The sequence below is a fragment of the Bombina bombina genome, chromosome 3 (assembly GCF_027579735.1).
Source record: "Bombina bombina isolate aBomBom1 chromosome 3, aBomBom1.pri, whole genome shotgun sequence".
Taxonomy (NCBI): Eukaryota; Metazoa; Chordata; class Amphibia; order Anura; family Bombinatoridae; genus Bombina; species Bombina bombina.
This window is the reverse complement of record NC_069501.1, coordinates 808,793,474-808,810,996: the sequence shown is the minus strand read 5'-3', so window position 1 is coordinate 808,810,996 and position 17,523 is coordinate 808,793,474. Positions and strand designations below refer to the sequence as shown.

The 17,523-nt window shown below is 41.2% G+C and overlaps 1 protein-coding gene across 1 annotated transcript in view; it reads right to left on the bottom strand.

Moving 5' to 3' along the window:
- LOC128652530 (cohesin subunit SA-2) overlaps positions 1-17,523 on the bottom strand; it is an 851,571-nt gene that overhangs the window by 366,968 nt on the left and 467,080 nt on the right. The window contains exon 18 of the mRNA XM_053705464.1: positions 17,346-17,447. Within this exon, the coding sequence (XP_053561439.1) occupies positions 17,346-17,447 (102 nt within the window). The remainder of the gene's footprint in view (positions 1-17,345; positions 17,448-17,523) is intronic.

Genomic DNA, 17,523 nt, shown 5'->3' with positions numbered 1-17,523 from the left:
TGTCACAATCATTCAGAGCCGCTAACACCTCCCCTAGCAACACGCGGAGGTTCTCAAGCTTAAATTTAAAATTTGAAATTTCTGAATCCGGTCTCCCCGAATCAGAACCGTCACCCACAGAATGAAGCTCTCCGTCCTCATGTTCTGCAAATTGTGACGCAGTATCAGACATGGCTCTTGTGTCATCGGCGCGCTCTGTCCTTAACCCAGAGCTGTCGCGCTTGCCTCTTAACTCGGGCATATTGTATAATACTTCTTTCATAACATTAGCCATATCATGTAAAGTGATTTGTAAGGGCCTTGATGTACTTGGCGCCTCAATCTCACGCACCTCCCGAGTGGGAGACGAAGGTACTGACACGTGAGGAGAGTTAGACGGCATAACTTCCCCCTCGTTGTCTGGTGATAATTTCTTTATCGGTACAGATTGACTTTAATTTAAAGTAATATCAATACAATTGGTACACATATTTCTATTGGGCTCCACATCGGCTTTTGAACATAATGAACAAGCAGATTCCTCAGACATGTTTAAACAGACTAGCAATGAAGCTAGCAAGCTTGGAAATTACTTTCAATAAGTTTACAAGCAATATAAAAAACGCTGCAGCGCTTTTAAAAACACAGTTGAATAACAAAGAACTAATTCAGTTATAGTTAACAAATCTTAACGGTAAATGTACTAATTAGCAGAGGATTGCACCCATTAGCAAAAGGATGATTAACCCCTCAATACCCAAAAACGGATATCAAATTAAGATTTAACGTTTTTATCACAGTCAAACACACTGTCACAGGTCTGCTGTGACTGATTACCTCCCTCAAAAACGAATTTTGAAGACCCCTGAGCTCTCTAGAGACGTCCTGGATCAAGGAGGAAGAAGCAGGAAGACAGAGCTAGAATTTTAACTGCGCAACAAGGCGCTAAAAAAGGCCCCTCCCACTCATATTACAACAGTGGGAGGCCTGATATAACGGTTTCTATGCAGAAAAATACGTTAGCCATGTGGAAAAAAATCATGCCCAAAAGGATTTATCACCAAAGTACCTCACAAAACGAATAACATGCCAGTAAACGTTTTAAAAACAAACTTTTTTAATGTCATGCAAAGTTATCACTAAGCCTGCTACCAGTCGCTTCCACTGCAGATAAGGCTTAAGCATTATTTCAGTATTAACAGTATTTTCTCAGTCAAATTCTAGTCCCTAGAAAATAACTCGACTGCGCATACATTTATCAGCCTGATACCAGTCGCTACTACTGCATTTAAGGCTGTACTTACATCATATGGGTAACAGAAGTGTTTTCTTAGTCAATTACATTCCCAGAAAATATTGTACTGCACATACCTCATATGCGGGGGACCCCGCATGCTATTCCCATTTTCTGAAGTTACCCCACTCCTCAGAATGTCGAGAACAGCCAGTGGATCTTAGTTACGCCTGCTAAGATCATAGAAAACGCAGGCAGATTCTTCTTCCAAATACTGCCTGAGATAGAAAAAACAGCACACTCCGGTGCCATTTAAAATAACAAACTTTTGATTGAAGAATAATTAAGTAAAAACTCCAACTCCTCTCGCGACCTCCTTCTTTGTTGAGGGTTGCAAGAGAATGACTGGGTATGACATGTGAGGGGAGGAGCTATATAGCAGCTCTGCTTGGGTGATCCTCTTGCAACTTCCTGTTGGGAAGGAGAATATATCCCATAAGTAATGGATGACCCGTGGACTGAACACACTTAACAAGAGAAATCAGATTGGGAAAGATGTTAGCAAACATTAACATTTATCCGCCTGTTCTCCCCCCTCTCTCTCAGAGTGGCAGTTATCTATCGCCCCCCTGGACCAACCTCCCAATTCTTTGACAACTTTGCTGCCTGGCTTCCTCACTTTCTCTCTACAAATACACCTACCCTAATTCTGGGGGACTTCAACATCCCTATTGACAACCAATCTGCCCCTGCTGCCTCTAAACTTCTCTCACTCACTAACTCCTTCGGCCTCTCACAGTCCACCCTATTCCCTACCCACCGTGATGGACACTCTATTGATCTGGTATTCTCCTATCTCTGCTCTCTCTCTGATGTTGCCTGTCGACCATTTCCCATCTCTGACCACCATCTGCTCACCTTTAATCCCAATATAGATGCTAAACTTACTTCCCTCTCTCGTCCCCGCACCAGTAGAAATCTGCACACTGTGGACCCTCCCCAACTCTCCAATCTTATTCATATACCCCTCTCCCACACTTCCACGATATCCTGCCCTGACCTTGCTATAACCCACTATAACAATACTCTCTCCGCTGCACTTGATACTCTCGCTCCGCCTCAACTTCGCAAATACCCACGTCGTCAGCTCCAGCCCTGGCACTCCCAACAAACACGCTACCTACAAAAATGCTCACGCACTGCTGAACGTGCCTGGAGGCCCTTCGCTTAGCTAAGCAAACATACTTCTCTTCTCTTATATCCACTCACTCTTCAAACCCTAAAAGACTCTTCTCCATCTTCAACTCTCTCCTCTACCCACCTGCACACCCCCCTCATCTGCATTCAGTGCTCAAGACCTTGCTGACTATTTTTTCAATAAAACACTTGCCATCCGAAGAAACATCCCAACACAAACCTGCAATCTCCCAACTTCACTCCCAGTCACCCCCTCTGCCACTCTCTGCACCCTCCTCCCAACCACTGAGAGTGAAGTGGCTTCCCTTTTGTCTTCATCTCACCTCAATACCTGCCCACTTGACCCTATTCCTTCACATCTAATTCCCCCTCTGTCTCCCACCCTCACTCCGGCTCTTACTCACATATTCAACCTATCCCTTTCTACCGGCTCATTCCCTGCCTCCTTCAAACATGCAAAGGTCACCCTCATCCTCAAAACCCTCCCTTGACCCTAACTCCCCTGCAAACTACCGCCCCATATCACTGCTCCCGCTAGCTTCAAAATTACTTGAAAAACTAGTTTTCAATCGCCTAACCCAATTCCTGTCCTCCAACTCATTGCTCGACCCCCTGGAATCTGGCTTCCATCCCCAACACTCAACTGAGACTGCCCTCACCAAGGTTACTAACGATCTCCTTTCTGCTAAAAACAAAGGCTACTACTCTATACTCATTTTACTGGACCTCTCTGCTGCTTTTGACACTGTTGACCATCCCCTTCTCCTACAGACTCTCAGCTCTCTTGGGGTCTGTGACACTGCCCTCTACTGGATTCACTCTTATCTCTCTAACAGATCCTTCTCTGTCTCTTCTGCTGGTGACTCCTCCTCTTTTTTGCCTCTGTCTGTTGGAGTACCTTAAGGCTCTGTCCTGGGTCCTCTACTCTTCTCTATTTACACTTCTTCACTGGGTAAACTTATCAACAGCTATGGCTTCAGCTATCATCTCTATGCTGACGATATCCAGATCCACCTTCCCACCCCTGCACTCTCTCCTTCTGTAAATTCTCACATCAGCGACTGCTTATCTGGCATTTCCTCCTGGATGGTCTCTCACCACCTAAGTATAAACATGTCCAAGACCGAACTACTTCTAATTCCCCCTCTAACTCTACTCCAGTTTCTAATTTTTCCATCACTGTTGGCGGTACCACTATCTCCCCATCACCCCAAGTCCGCTGCCTTGGAGTCATGCTTGACTCAAATCTATCCTTCATTTCCCACATCCAATTGCTCTCTTCATCCTGCCGCAACCACCTACGCAATATCTCCAAAATCCGTCCATTTCTAAGTGCTGAAATTACTAAACAGCTAATCCACTCCCTGGTAATTTCCCGACTTGACTACTGTAACAACTTACTAACTGGCCTCCCTCTCTCCCGCCTCTCTCCCCTCTAATCCATCCTTAATGCATCTGCCAGACTAATCCACCTCTCTCAACGCTCTGTTTCTGCTGCATCTCTCTGTGAATCCCTTCACTGGCTCCCCATTCACAACAGAGTTAAATTCAAAATTCTCACCCTGACCTACAAAGCCCTCACCAATGCTGCCCCACCCTACCTGTCGTCACTTATCAACAAATACACTCCTGCCCGCCCCCTAAGATCCAACAATGACCTGCTTCTTGCATCCTCTACCATCACCTCCTCTCATGCTAGACTACAGGACTTATCTCGGGCAGCACCAACCCTCTGGAACACACTTCCTCGTGCTGTCAGACTTGCCCCTAACCTCTCCTCCTTTAAGCATTCCCTAAAGACCACTCTGTTCAGGGAAGCTTATCACCCGACTTATTAACATACTAACTTCACTTAACTAACAGCTGCCCTCTATCTCCCCACTAATATCATTCTCACCTTTGCAGTCCCCACCTCCTGTTTCCCATCCTACCCATCTAGATTGTAAGTTCCCACGGGAATAGGGCCCTCAATTCCCCCTGTTTTTGTCTGTAAAATTTTGTCTTATCGTATTGTTTCTCCATTGTACTGTTATCCTTGTACCCATGGGCAGCGCTGCGGAATCTGTTGGCGCTTTATAAAGAATAATAATAATAATTTATGTTAACTTATAGAGGCCTATTTATGAAATGTCTGTCGGATCTGATCCGACAGTGCGGATCAGGTCAGACAGACATCGCTGAATGCGGAGAGCAATACGCTCTCCGTATTCAGCATTGCACCAGCAGCTCTTGTGAGCTGCTGGTGCAACGCCGCCTCCCTGCAGACTCGCTGCCAATCGGCCACCAGCAAGGGGGTGTCAATCAACCCGATCGTACTGGATCGGGTTGAATTCCGGCGATTCCTTTCCGCCTCATCAGAGCAGGCAGACAGGGTTATGGAGCAGTGGTCTTTAGACTGCTGCTTCATAACTGGTGTTAGTATTTTTTTATTAACTTTCGTCTAAAAGTGTTGCGGTTAGGCTATTACCGCTGAAAAATTGGCCATTGCACTGGAATGGCCAGTAACACATATTACGAGTCGCACAATATACCGCAAGTATTTTACTGTAACGCAACGTCCATTCCCATTTCGTTGTGCGTTCAGGCTAAAACTACTAAACTAAACCTATTAACCCCTAAACTGCTGCCCCCATCGCAAAACACTAAATTAAACTATTAACCCCTAAACACCTAACACCCCCAATTTTAAATTAAAATTACAATATAACTCTATTTAAATAAATAAAAACTTACCTGTGAAATAAAAAAAAACAAGTTTAAACTATAAATTAACCTAACATAATTAAAATTAAATTATTCTAATAAATTTAAAAAAAACTACCAATTAAAAATACTAAATTACATGATTAAAAAAAACCTAACTCAACAAACAAAATTAAAAACCTAAATTACAAATTTAAAAAAAACTAATACTACAAAAAAATAAAAAATTACAAAAAATAATAAGCACTAAAATTACGAAAAATAAAAAACTCTAAGATTACAAAAAATAATAAATGAAATTATCAAAAATAAAAACAATTACACCTAATCTAATTGCTCTATAAAAATAAAAAAGCCTCCCAAAATAAAAACATCCCCTAATCTACAATAAACTACCAATAGCCCTTAAAATGGCCATTTGTAGGGCATTGCCCTATGTTAAACAGCTGTTTTTCCTAGAAAAAAAATACAGTCCACAACAGTAAAACCCACCACCCAACCAACCCCCCAAAATAAAAAACCTAAGTCTAAATAAAACCTAAGCTACCCATTGCCCTTAAAGGGGCATTTGTATGGGCATTGCCCTTAAAAGGGCAATCAGCTCTTTAAAACTGCCCTTAAAAGGTCATACAGCTCTTTTACACTACCCTTAAAAGGGCATTCAGCTCTTTTATAGTGTTCAAAAAACCCTAATGTAAAAAACAAACAAAAAAAAACCTAACACTAACCCCATAAAAGCTACTCATGGTTCCTGAAGTACTCACATCCATCCTTATCCAGGCAGCGAGAAGTTTTCATCTATCTCGGGTAGAGCGGAGCTATCCTGGACACCGATGACATCCTGCACTGGGCGTCCTCTTTATACGATCACCGCTGTACAAGTTGAATGCAAAGTACCCGTTTCAAAATGGCGTACCTTGCATTCATAGTGGCTGATATGATTCTTCAAATTCAAATCAGCCAATAGGATGAGAGCTTCTGAAATCCTATTGGCTGTTCAAATCAGCCAATAGGATTTCAGTAGCTCTCATCCTATTGGCTGTTTTGAACAGCCAATAGTGTGTCAGGGTGCCAGGAATCAGACTGAGACGAGAAGTGCAAAAATAATCACACCTTTATTAATAACAAAAAATAATAAAAAGTCCACAAGTCAAACAACAAGCCAGGAGTCAAAGCCAGAGCTGGTAGTCAGACGAGTCGAGTCAGGAGCCAAAGCGAATAGTCAAACGAGCCGAGTCAGGAGCCAAAGCAAGTAGTCAGACGAGCCGGAATCAGGAACAAGGAGAACAGCAGAGTCAGGAACAAGCCAGGGATCAGGAACTAGGAGGGACGTCAGACAACCAGGTAATACACAGGAACTGGAACTCACAAACAGGTCTGAGACAAACTGTACACAGATGGCAACCAGAGCCAAACAGTTATAGCCTGATGAAACAGTGCTGTGACACTGAGAAACGCGTTGCTGTGTTTTTTTTGTTTGTTTTTTTTTCCCTTTAATTTTTTTTTATTTTACATTAAAAATATGAGGTTGCAAAATCAAAAACACCATGTCAAGTTTACCATCTCTTTAATAAAAAAAATAATTAAATCAGGTCCGGTATCTAAGCAATATTTTAGATGGATTTTTTTAGATGTTTTTTTTTATTTTTTTTAAAGTTTTTATTGAGGTTAAATTCAAAGCATACAAGGCAATTTAGAGCTGACAAAACTATGAATACACATAATGCAAAAATTCACATCTTAAACAGGCGATTAAATAAGTAAGAAAACAACGTCATTACAATAATTATCAATATTCAATGACTAACATATATATCTATAAGTGAGGCACATGTAGCCTGTATGCCATTATTCCTGTTGACTTTCTATAATGATCGTTGGGTCCCATGTGGGCCTTCAGAATGGTATATTTTTTACCAGAAGGAGTTCTAATGCCCAATAAACCACCTATGGATCACTAATAGTTTAACCTCAGATTTAGCATGTAAAAGGGGAAAATAAAATAAAATAAATAAACTTAGCAAACTATAAGACTTTGTAAAATAGGCCAAGCAAAGACTATGTGTGCATATTTTTAAACCCAGGGCTATCAGCTATGCTAATGCTCTTGACAATATACTGCATTTCAATTTCAATGGCCACTCACTGTGGCAATTAAATAGCAGGGGAAGCAGTCAATACCCCTAGAGACACTTCTAAACTCTCCAGTTGTAGCAGTGAGGTACAATTAGTCCTAGGGAGTATTAGCAATCTATGTACACTATAGCCAGTAGATTATATGGGTGTATAAAATAGGAAGTTAAGCAAACAATATGTTGGAGAGTTTAAGATATTATGCTAAGTATGCAGAGATGTCCACAAAGGGGATACATTAGCAATAACTGAGAGGAACATTCAACCTTATGTGGCCAAAATAACACTTTTTCAAATGCATGGACATCTAGAGATATCTGACAATTTATCTAAAAATGCGGGTTAAAATGATATAGCAGGGCAAGAGCACACTTTACAGTTATAAGCTCAGCAGTACATGTGAGTGTTCCATCATAAGTCTTCACAAACCAAATATTAATTTAAATGAGTAAGTACTGAACTAACAAAAGTAAATAAAGTAGTAAATAATAAATAAATGTGTCTATGATCCACTGCACAAATGGGATAAGCCGTGTAACAGTGATTTCCTAAGCTAAAAATAAACTAGCAAACTGGGTCTGCAATTAATACCCCGAACCTAAGTAGACTGTTACATATCCCTAACGCCTAGACTGGGGGCAAGCAGAGGCATGGTATCAGAAAGGAAAATAGAATGCAACACACAGGGGTCTATGAGAGTGAGTTTCATGTTTTATCCGACACCAGTTCTTATTGACGGACAGTAGCTCCCTGGTACCCTGGGTTGGTCATCAGATTGAAGTGAAAAAGTACTGTGGGCGCCTTAAAGGGCAAGTCAAAAAAATATATGAGTTGATTATGTCCTAATACCTATGAAAAAAATCTTTTAACAAATGATAGGTAAATGATCAAGAAAAAAACAACAGCCAATTGAAATGAATGTTAAAATATAATTTAATTAGACTTTACTAAATGTATTAAAAGAGTTGTAAGCGAAATAATTTTTACAATGAGATAAATATAAAAAGGCAATACTAAATGTACATAAATAAATGCATAAAAACTTGTTTATATAAAATGAGTCATTCTCTGTAAGTGACCTATCTATGTAGAGAGAAGACCTCTAAAGACACTTCAAAATACTTAGCCTCTGCTGCAGACAGGTTTAAGGAAGCAAAAAAGCAGTACTAATGAGAGAAAACGAATCCTGGTTATTTAAGCAAAATAACAATGAGCAAAGTTTTAGGATTGGTGTAAAACGGCAATCCTTCGCAGGTTATAGCCGTGGAGAAACAGTACCTTAATTTGTTCAGGAGCTACAAGTGTTTTTGTAATCCAGTGTAGCGGTTATACCGCCAGCATGAAACAGCTCTGGGAACCCTCTGTGTGTGATGGGAAGAAAGCCGCCGAGATCCTCTCCCCTGCACACTCTGGAATTCCACCCTCAGCTGTGTGATATCCATTTGTTGCTTCAGTGTTTCCTGGAGTACGGTGTCCTTAGTGAGCCACAATAGTGTGAAGAAAGTAGTTCCGGCAACGTTTCAGCTCTTAGCAGAGCCATTGTCATCAGATTCCCAGGTAAGTTGCTGCAGATCCATATAGCGGGGGACTTTAGGAAGCATCAGGATCACTGTGAAATGTTCTTTTTGCAACCGCATTGCTTCCTGTGTTAGGGGTGAAGTGTTAGCGAGAGCTCCCTTACTTGCATAGTCCTTAGGCGAGACCTGTGTTGTATTACGGGTCAGAGTGAACTTCAGGAACTCTTCCGGAGCGGGTGAACAGTTAGCTCCAGCCACCTTGTAAGGGATCTTGGTAAGCTGTTTTACGGCAATCCTAGGCTCACTTCCCTCACATATGTTTAACAGGTGGTTGGGTCTGAGTTTCTCAGGGGTGTCCGTTGGCTCAATGCACTGCAGCTTCCCGCCTCCAACCTCCGGAGAGGAAATTTCTGCACACCCGGTTGAGTAATCATCTGCTTCAGCCATCAGGCCTTTCGTGTCGGAGCCCAAGGTCTCACTCCCTTGTATACCGGCTGATGGAATCTTGTCCGATTGGTGCAGAGTAGGAGAAAGGATTGTCACCATTCTCGCCTCTAATTTCTGGGCATGCTCACGTAGTATCTCCTCCAACTGCGTGACCAAAAAGGCATTCATTTTTTTAAGGTGAGTGTTATCGCATATAGGAAACATTGTAGGGCCAGTTTAATTTTATCTCCAAGTTACTGTAGATCTAGACCACTTAGAAAGAAGGCTGCGCACTCAGGCACAGTTATTTTGGGGAAGATGTTAAGGCTTCAGATATAGGAGAAGGCCTCAAAAGTAATACTCCGGTACTGAGGGCTATTAAGCCACGTCACAATCCAGAACCCTATATATCTAAGGTCGTGACGCCAACAGCTAAGCTTCTTCACAATTTTGAGAGTGATATATCCACTTTAGGTTCCTAAAATTATTGGATTTTGAAGAAAGCTGAAGGAGCTGAAGCTCAGTGCGACCACTAAGATGGCCGCCGCCCGGAAGTCCCCCGTCGCTGTGGTTTTTAACCTTTTAATAAATTATTTTACTCTCATTTTGCTGCTGAACCATCATTTGGAAACATTCCTCCTCTATTTGGAGGTATCCATTTTTGTTTCCTTGCACTACTGTCTTTTTGGCCTGAGCAGTTCTAAGAATCCATCCTGAACTGTTGCCTTCTGCCTATTGTGGGACTTGCACTCACGGTCACGGTACCTGGGACTTTTGGACTCCCCCTGGCGGGACGAGGATACCATCTGTTTCCTGTATCATCACTGGGTCTACCGGACGACCGGTTGGTTCCGGACTGCTTTTACTGCACATTAGTGCTTACCATCACGTGAGTAGGATTTCTAATTTCTACCAATACCTTCTGTGTTACAGTCTGATTTGCACTATGTGGTGCCCTCTATCTTCCTCTCTCTAGGTCTGAGACAAGGCAAGGGCAAAGCATACTGATTAGAGGCCATTTAAATAATAAGTGATGACATCACAATTCTGAGACAGCAACCTGTCTCACACAGATGATGTACACCAGTCTGGCCATAAGAGGGCGTGCAGGAAATGAGCAGCATCACACACTCTGCACCAGCCTCAGCAAGAGAGGTGACTAAAATGGCTGTCAGCAGCACATGGCAAACAAAGCAGGGAAAGAACCCTGGCATAGAGGTTCAGAAGCTCTCATCCTATTGGCTGATTTGAATTTGAAGAATCAAAACGGCCAATAGGAATGCAAGGTACGCCATTTTGAAACGGGTACCTTGCATTCAACTTCAGTGTACGGTGATCGTATGAAGAGGACGCTCCGTGCAGGATGTTATCGCTGTCCAGGAAAGCTCTGCTCCGCGCCGCCGGGATGAAGATAGAAGACGTCCCCAAGATGGATGAAGGTGTCACTGCCTGGATGAAGACTTCTTGCCACCTGGATGACGATGGATGACCAGACTTCAGGAACCGTGAGTAGATTTTATGGGGTTAGTGTTAGGTTCTTTTTGGGGTGGGTTTTTTTTTAGATTAGGGTTTTTTGTGCAGTGTAAGGCCTAGATTTGGAGTTCGGAGGTAGAAGGGCTGTTAACGCTCCGCGGGCTTTTTTCTGGCCGCACCATAAATTTAACTCTGGTATCGAGAGTTCAAACAAATGCTGCGTTAGGCTCCAAAAAAGGAGCGTAGAGCATTTTTACCGCAAATGCAACTCTCGATACCAGAGTTGCTTACGGACGCGGCCAGCCTCAAAAACGTGCTCGTGCACGATTCCCCCATAGAAAACAATGGGGCTGTTTGAGCTGAAAAAAAAACCAAAAAAGCAGCGTTCAGCTCCTAACGCAGCCCCATTGTTTCCTATGGGGAAACACTTCCTACGTCTGCACCTAACACTCTAACATGTACCCCGAGTCTAAACACCCCTAACCTTACACTTATTAACCCCTAATCTGCCGCCCCCGCTATCGCTGACCCCTGCATATTATTTTTAACCCCTAATCTGCCGCTCCGTAAACCGCCGCAACCTACGTTATCCCTATGTACCCCTAATCTGCTGCCCTAACATCGCCGACCCCTATATTATATTTATTAACCCCTAATCTGCCCCCCACAACGTCGCCGACACCTGCCTACACTTATTAACCCCTAATCTGCCGAGCGGACCTGAGCGCTACTATAATAAATGTATTAACCCCTAATCCGCCTCACTAACCCTATCATAAATAGTATTAACCCCTAATCTGCCCTCCCTAACATCGCCGACACCTAACTTCAATTATTAACCCCTAATCTGACGACCGGAGCTCACCGCTACTATAATAAATGGATTAACCCCTAAAGCTAAGTCTAACCCTAACACTAACACCCCCCTAAGTTAAATATAATTTAAATCTAACGAAATAAATTAACTCTTATTAAATAAATTATTCCTATTTAAAGCTAAATACTTACCTGTAAAATAAACCCTAATATAGCTACAATATAAATTATAATTATATTATAGCTATTTTAGGATTTATATTTATTTTACAGGCAACTTGGTAATTATTTTAACCAGGTACAATAGCTATTTAATAGTTACCTAGTTAAAATAATAACAAATTTACCTGTAAAATAAATCCTAACCTAAGATATAATTAAACCTAACACTACCCTATCAATAAATTAATTAAATAAACTACCTACAATTACCTACAATTAACCTAACACTACACTATCAATAAATTAATTAAACACAATTGCTACAAATAAATAAAATTACACAAACTTGCTAAAGTACAAAAAATAAAAAAGAACTAAGTTACAAAAAATAAAAAAATATTTACAAACATAAGAAAAATATTACAACAATTTTAAACTAATTACACCTACTCTAAGCCCCCTAATAAAATAACAAAGCCCCCCAAAATAAAAAATTCCCTACCCTATTCTAAATTAAAAAAGGTAAAAGCTCTTTTACCTTACCAGCCCTGAACAGGGCCCTTTGCGGGGCATGCCCCAAGAATTTCAGCTCTTTTGCCTGTAAAAAAAAACATACAATACCCCCCCCCAACATTACAACCCACCACCCACATACCCCTAATCTAACCCAAACCCCCCTTAAATAAACCTAACACTAAGCCCCTGAAGATCTTCCTACCTTGTCTTCACCATCCAGGTTCACCGATCCGTCCTGAAGAGCTCCTCCGATGTCCTGATCCAAGCCCAAGCGGGGGGCTGAAGAGGTCCATGATCCGGTCAAAGTCTTCATCCAAGCGGGGCAGAAGAGGATCTTCCATCCGATTGAAGTCTTCATCCAAGCAGCATCCATCCGGAGCGAAGCGGCAGGATCCTGAAGACCTCCAGCGCGGAACATCCATCCGGCCCGACGACTGAACAACGAATGACTGTTCCTTTAAGGGACGTCATCCAAGATGGCGTCCCTCGAATTCCGATTGGCTGATAGGATTCTATCAGCCAATCGGAATTAAGGTAGGAATTTTCTGATTGGCTGATGGAATCAGCCAATCAGAATCAAGTTCAATCCGATTGGCTGATCCAATCAGCCAATCAGATTGAGCTCGCATTCTATTGGCTGTTCCGATCAGCCAATAGAATGCGAGCTCAATCTGATTGGCTGATCGGATCAGCCAATCGGATTGAACTTGATTCTGATTGGCTGATTCCATCAGCCAATCAGAAAATTCCTACCTTAATTCCGATTGGCTGATAGAATCCTATCAGCCAATCGGAATTCGAGGGACGCCATCTTGGATGACGTCCCTTAAAGGAACAGTCATTCGTCGTTCAGTCGTCGGGCCGGATGGATGTTCCGCGCTGGAGGTCTTCAGGATCCTGCCGCTTCGCTCCGGATGGATGCTGCTTGGATGAAGACTTCAATCGGATGGAAGATCCTCTTCTGCCCCCCTTGGATGAAGACTTTGACCGGATCATGGACCTCTTCAGCCCCCCGCTTGGGCTTGGATCAGGACATCGGAGGAGCTCTTCAGGACGGATCGGTGAACCTGGATGGTGAAGACAAGGTAGGAAGATCTTCAGGGGCTTAGTGTTAGGTTTATTTAAGGGGGGTTTGGGTTAGATTAGGGGTATGTGGGTGGTGGGTTGTAATGTTGGGGGGGGGTATTGTATGTTTTTTTTACAGGCAAAAGAGCTGAAATTCTTGGGGCATGCCCCGCAAAGGGCCCTGTTCAGGGCTGGTAAGGTAAAAGAGCTTTTACCTTTTTTTAATTTAGAATAGGGTAGGGAATTTTTTATTTTGGGGGGCTTTGTTATTTTATTAGGGGGCTTAGAGTAGGTGTAATTAGTTTAAAATTGTTGTAATATTTTTCTTATGTTTGTAAATATTTTTTTATTTTTTGTAACTTAGTTCTTTTTTATTTTTTGTACTTTAGCTAGTTTATGTAATTGTATTTATTTGTAGCAATTGTGTTTAATTAATTTATTGATAGTGTAGTGTTAGGTTAATTGTAGGTAATTGTAGGTAGTTTATTTAATTAATTTATTGATAGGGTAGTGTTAGGTTTAATTATATCTTAGGTTAGGATTTATTTTACAGGTAAATTTGTTATTATTTTAACTAGGTAACTATTAAATAGCTATTGTACCTGGTTAAAATAATTACCAAGTTGCCTGTAAAATAAATATAAATCCTAAAATAGCTATAATATAATTATAATTTATATTGTAGCTATATTAGGGTTTATTTTACAGGTAAGTATTTAGCTTTAAATAGGAATAATTTATTTAATAAGAGTTAATTTATTTCGTTAGATTTAAATTATATTTAATTTAGGGGGGTGTTAGTGTTAGGGTTAGACTTAGCTTTAGGGGTTAATCCATTTATTATAGTAGCGGTGAGCTCCGGTCGTCAGATTAGGGGTTAATAATTGAAGTTAGGTGTCGACGATGTTAGGGAGGGCAGATTAGGGGTTAATACTATTTATTATAGGGTTAGTGAGGCGGATTAGGGGTTAATACATTTATTATAGTAGCGCTCAGGTCCGCTCGGCAGATTAGGGGTTAATAAGTGTAGGCAGGTGTCGGCGACGTTGAGGGGGGCAGATTAGGGGTTAATAAATATAATATAGGGGTCGGCGGTGTTAGGGGCAGCAGATTAGGGGTACATAGGGATAACGTAGGTGGCGGCGCTTTGCGGTCGGAAGATTAGGGGTTAATTATTTTAAGTAGCTGACGGCGACGTTGTGGGGGGCAGGTTAGGGGTTAATAAATGTAATACAGGGGTCGGCGGGGTTAGGGGCAGCAGATTAGGGGTACATAAGTATAACGTAGGTGGCGGTCGGCAGATTATGGGTTAAAAAATTTTAATCGAGTGGCGGCGATGTGGGGGGAGCTCGGTTTAGGGGTACATAGGTAGTTTATGGGTGTTAGTGTACTTTAGGGTACAGTAGTTAAGAGCTTTATGAACCGGCGTTAGCCCAGAAAGCTCTTAACTACTGCTATTTTCCTGCGGCTGGAGTTTTGTCGTTAGAGCTCTAACGCTCACTTCAGAAACGACTCTAAATACCGGCGTTAGGAAGATCCCATTGAAAAGATAGGATACGCAATTGACGTAAGGGGATCTGCGGTATGGAAAAGTCGCGGCTGAAAAGTGAGCGTTAGACCCTTTAATCACTGACTCCAAATACCAGCGGGCGGCCAAAACCAGCGTTAGGAGCCTCTAACGCTGGTTTTCACGGCTAACGCCAAACTCCAAATCTAGGCCTAAAAGAGCTGAATAATACAAAAATTAAAAATCAGTGCGCCAGTGGTTAAATTAAAGTAGTGTACAAAACGTGATATATAATAATAAAAATGGCATATAATAAAGTATAAACTTGAAATTATAAGTTAGATATACTGTGTACTGCATAAAATCAAACCGGTAATGGTGACGTTATGCACTCATCCCAGAGTATACTGCAGACATAATGCTGGCAATATGCATATAATACAAAACTAAAGATACTTAGTATCAGGAGTGTCCATTGAAAGTTCAAATCTTTGCTGTACGTATCCAGCTAATGGGAAGGCAAGCTGCTTCTTCAACGGAATCCTGTTGGTGACCCAAGACGAAATTCTATAGATAAAGTGAGACAGAAGAAGGCGCCAACATAGTGCACAAATCAATAGGATCAGACACGCTAATTTGCTAGTTGAAATATACTCACAAGATGTCAGACACTTGAGAAGTGTCACAATGGCCTCCTGGACCCTCAGAGTCGTCCAGCTAACTCCCACTCCAGTATGGTAAGGTGGTTAGTCGAATCCGTCTTTTGTTTCAGGCAAGCTGTGTCAGCTTGGATGGTTCTCCGTACTGAAAACAGCTGACAGGACTGCAGTGAGCTCCGAATGCAGGTGTGGGATATATGTTCCCAAGATAGAGTCAATGCCAGGATATACGTGTACCGGGCACTTGTACCAAATGGTAAAGAGTAATAGATAGATAGTTAAAAGTACCAAAAGGTAAAGAGCAATAACTGCAAAATGATAAAGAAAGTTTGTGGCAAAAAGTCTCTAGTAGTATTAAAAAAGACTTTATTAAGCACAACGTTTCTCGGTCTGACGGATTTGACTAACCACCTTACCATACTGGAGTGGGAGTTAGCTGGACGACTCTGAGGGTCCAGGAGGCCATTGTGACACTTCTCAAGTGTCTGACATCTTGTGAGTATATTTCAACTAGCAAATTAGCGTGTCTGATCCTATTGATTTGTGCACTATGTTGGCGCCTTCTTCTGTCTCACTTTATCTATAAAAGAGCTGAATGCCATTTAAAGGGCAATGCCCATACAAATGCCCCTTTAGGGGCAATGGGTACCTTAGGATTTTTTTAGACTTAGGTTTTTGTATTTTGGGGGGTTGGTTGGGTGGTGGGTTTTACTGTTGGGGGGATTTTTTATTTTTGTTTGGGAAAAGAGCTGTTTAACTTAGGGCAATGCCATACAAAAGGCCCTTTGAAGGGATATTGGTAGTTTATTAAATGTTATGGGGTGTTTTAATTTGGGGGGGGGCTTTTTTATTTTTATAGGGCTATTAGATTAGGTGTTATTGTTTTTATTTTTTATAATTTCATTTATGTTTTGTAATCTTAGAGTTTTTTATTTTTTCGTAATTTTAGTGTTTATTATTTTTTGTAATCTTAGATTTTTTTATTTTTTTAGTAGTATTAGGTTTTTTTAAATTTGTAATTTAGATTTTTTAATTTGTAGTTTATTTTATTTTATTAGAATAGTTATGTTAGGTTAATATATAGTTTAATGTTAGTTTTTTTTAATTCACAGGTAAGTTTTTATTTATTTAAAGATAGTTATATTGTAACTTTTAATTTAAAGTTAGGGGGTGTTAGGTTTAGGGTTTATTTAGTGTTGGTGATGTTGGGTAGCAGCGGATTAAGGGTTAATCACTTTATTTAGTGTTGGCGATGTCGGGGAGCGGCGGATTAGGGGTTAATCACTTTATTTACGTGTCGGCGATGTCGGGGGCGGCAGATTAGGAGTTAAAGTGAAAGTCAATTTTAGCGTTGTACAATAGCCGTGCGGTAAATCTGGCTCCCATTGGTTGAAACAATTAAAAGAGTTTTCTACATGAAGTATTTTATACTTCATGAATGAAAGTCCCCTTTATTTGTTTCAATAGTCAATTCTAGCGTTTGTATAACGCTAGTATTGACTTTCACTTTAATAATTATATATAGTGTCAGCGATGTTGGGGAGTGGCGGTTTAGGGGTTAATAACTTTTATTAGTGTCGGAGATGTCGGGGGCAGCAGACTAGGGGTGTTTAGACTAGGGGTTTATGTTAGGGTGTTAGGTTTAAACGTAACTTTCTTTTCACCATAGACATCAATGGGACTGTTACGGCGATCGCCATTCCGCGATCGCAGGTGTTAGATTTTTTTTAACACTTTCTCCCCATTGATGTCTATGAGGGAAAGCGTGCACAAGCACGTAAACTCAGCCCTTGGCTTTTGTGCGGTATGGAGCTTAACGCACCATAACACACAGAACAAGGAGGTTTTTAAGTAACTCGTAATGGCAGCGCTATGAAAGTGGGGTACTGCTCATTTTATTGCGTTCCTTACGCACCCCGTATAGCGCAAAACTCATAATCAAGGTAATTGCTTCTTACCTGTTGCAAACAGAGGACCAACGTTTTTGCACTCTCGATTCTGTTGTTCTGCCTTGTTCGACTTAAGGTTTCTTTAATTATGTCTCCAAAGTCATTATAAGTCTATAAATATCAATACACAATACATATTTGTAATTCAGCATTCTGACATAGTATAATAACATGCAAGTAAGCACAT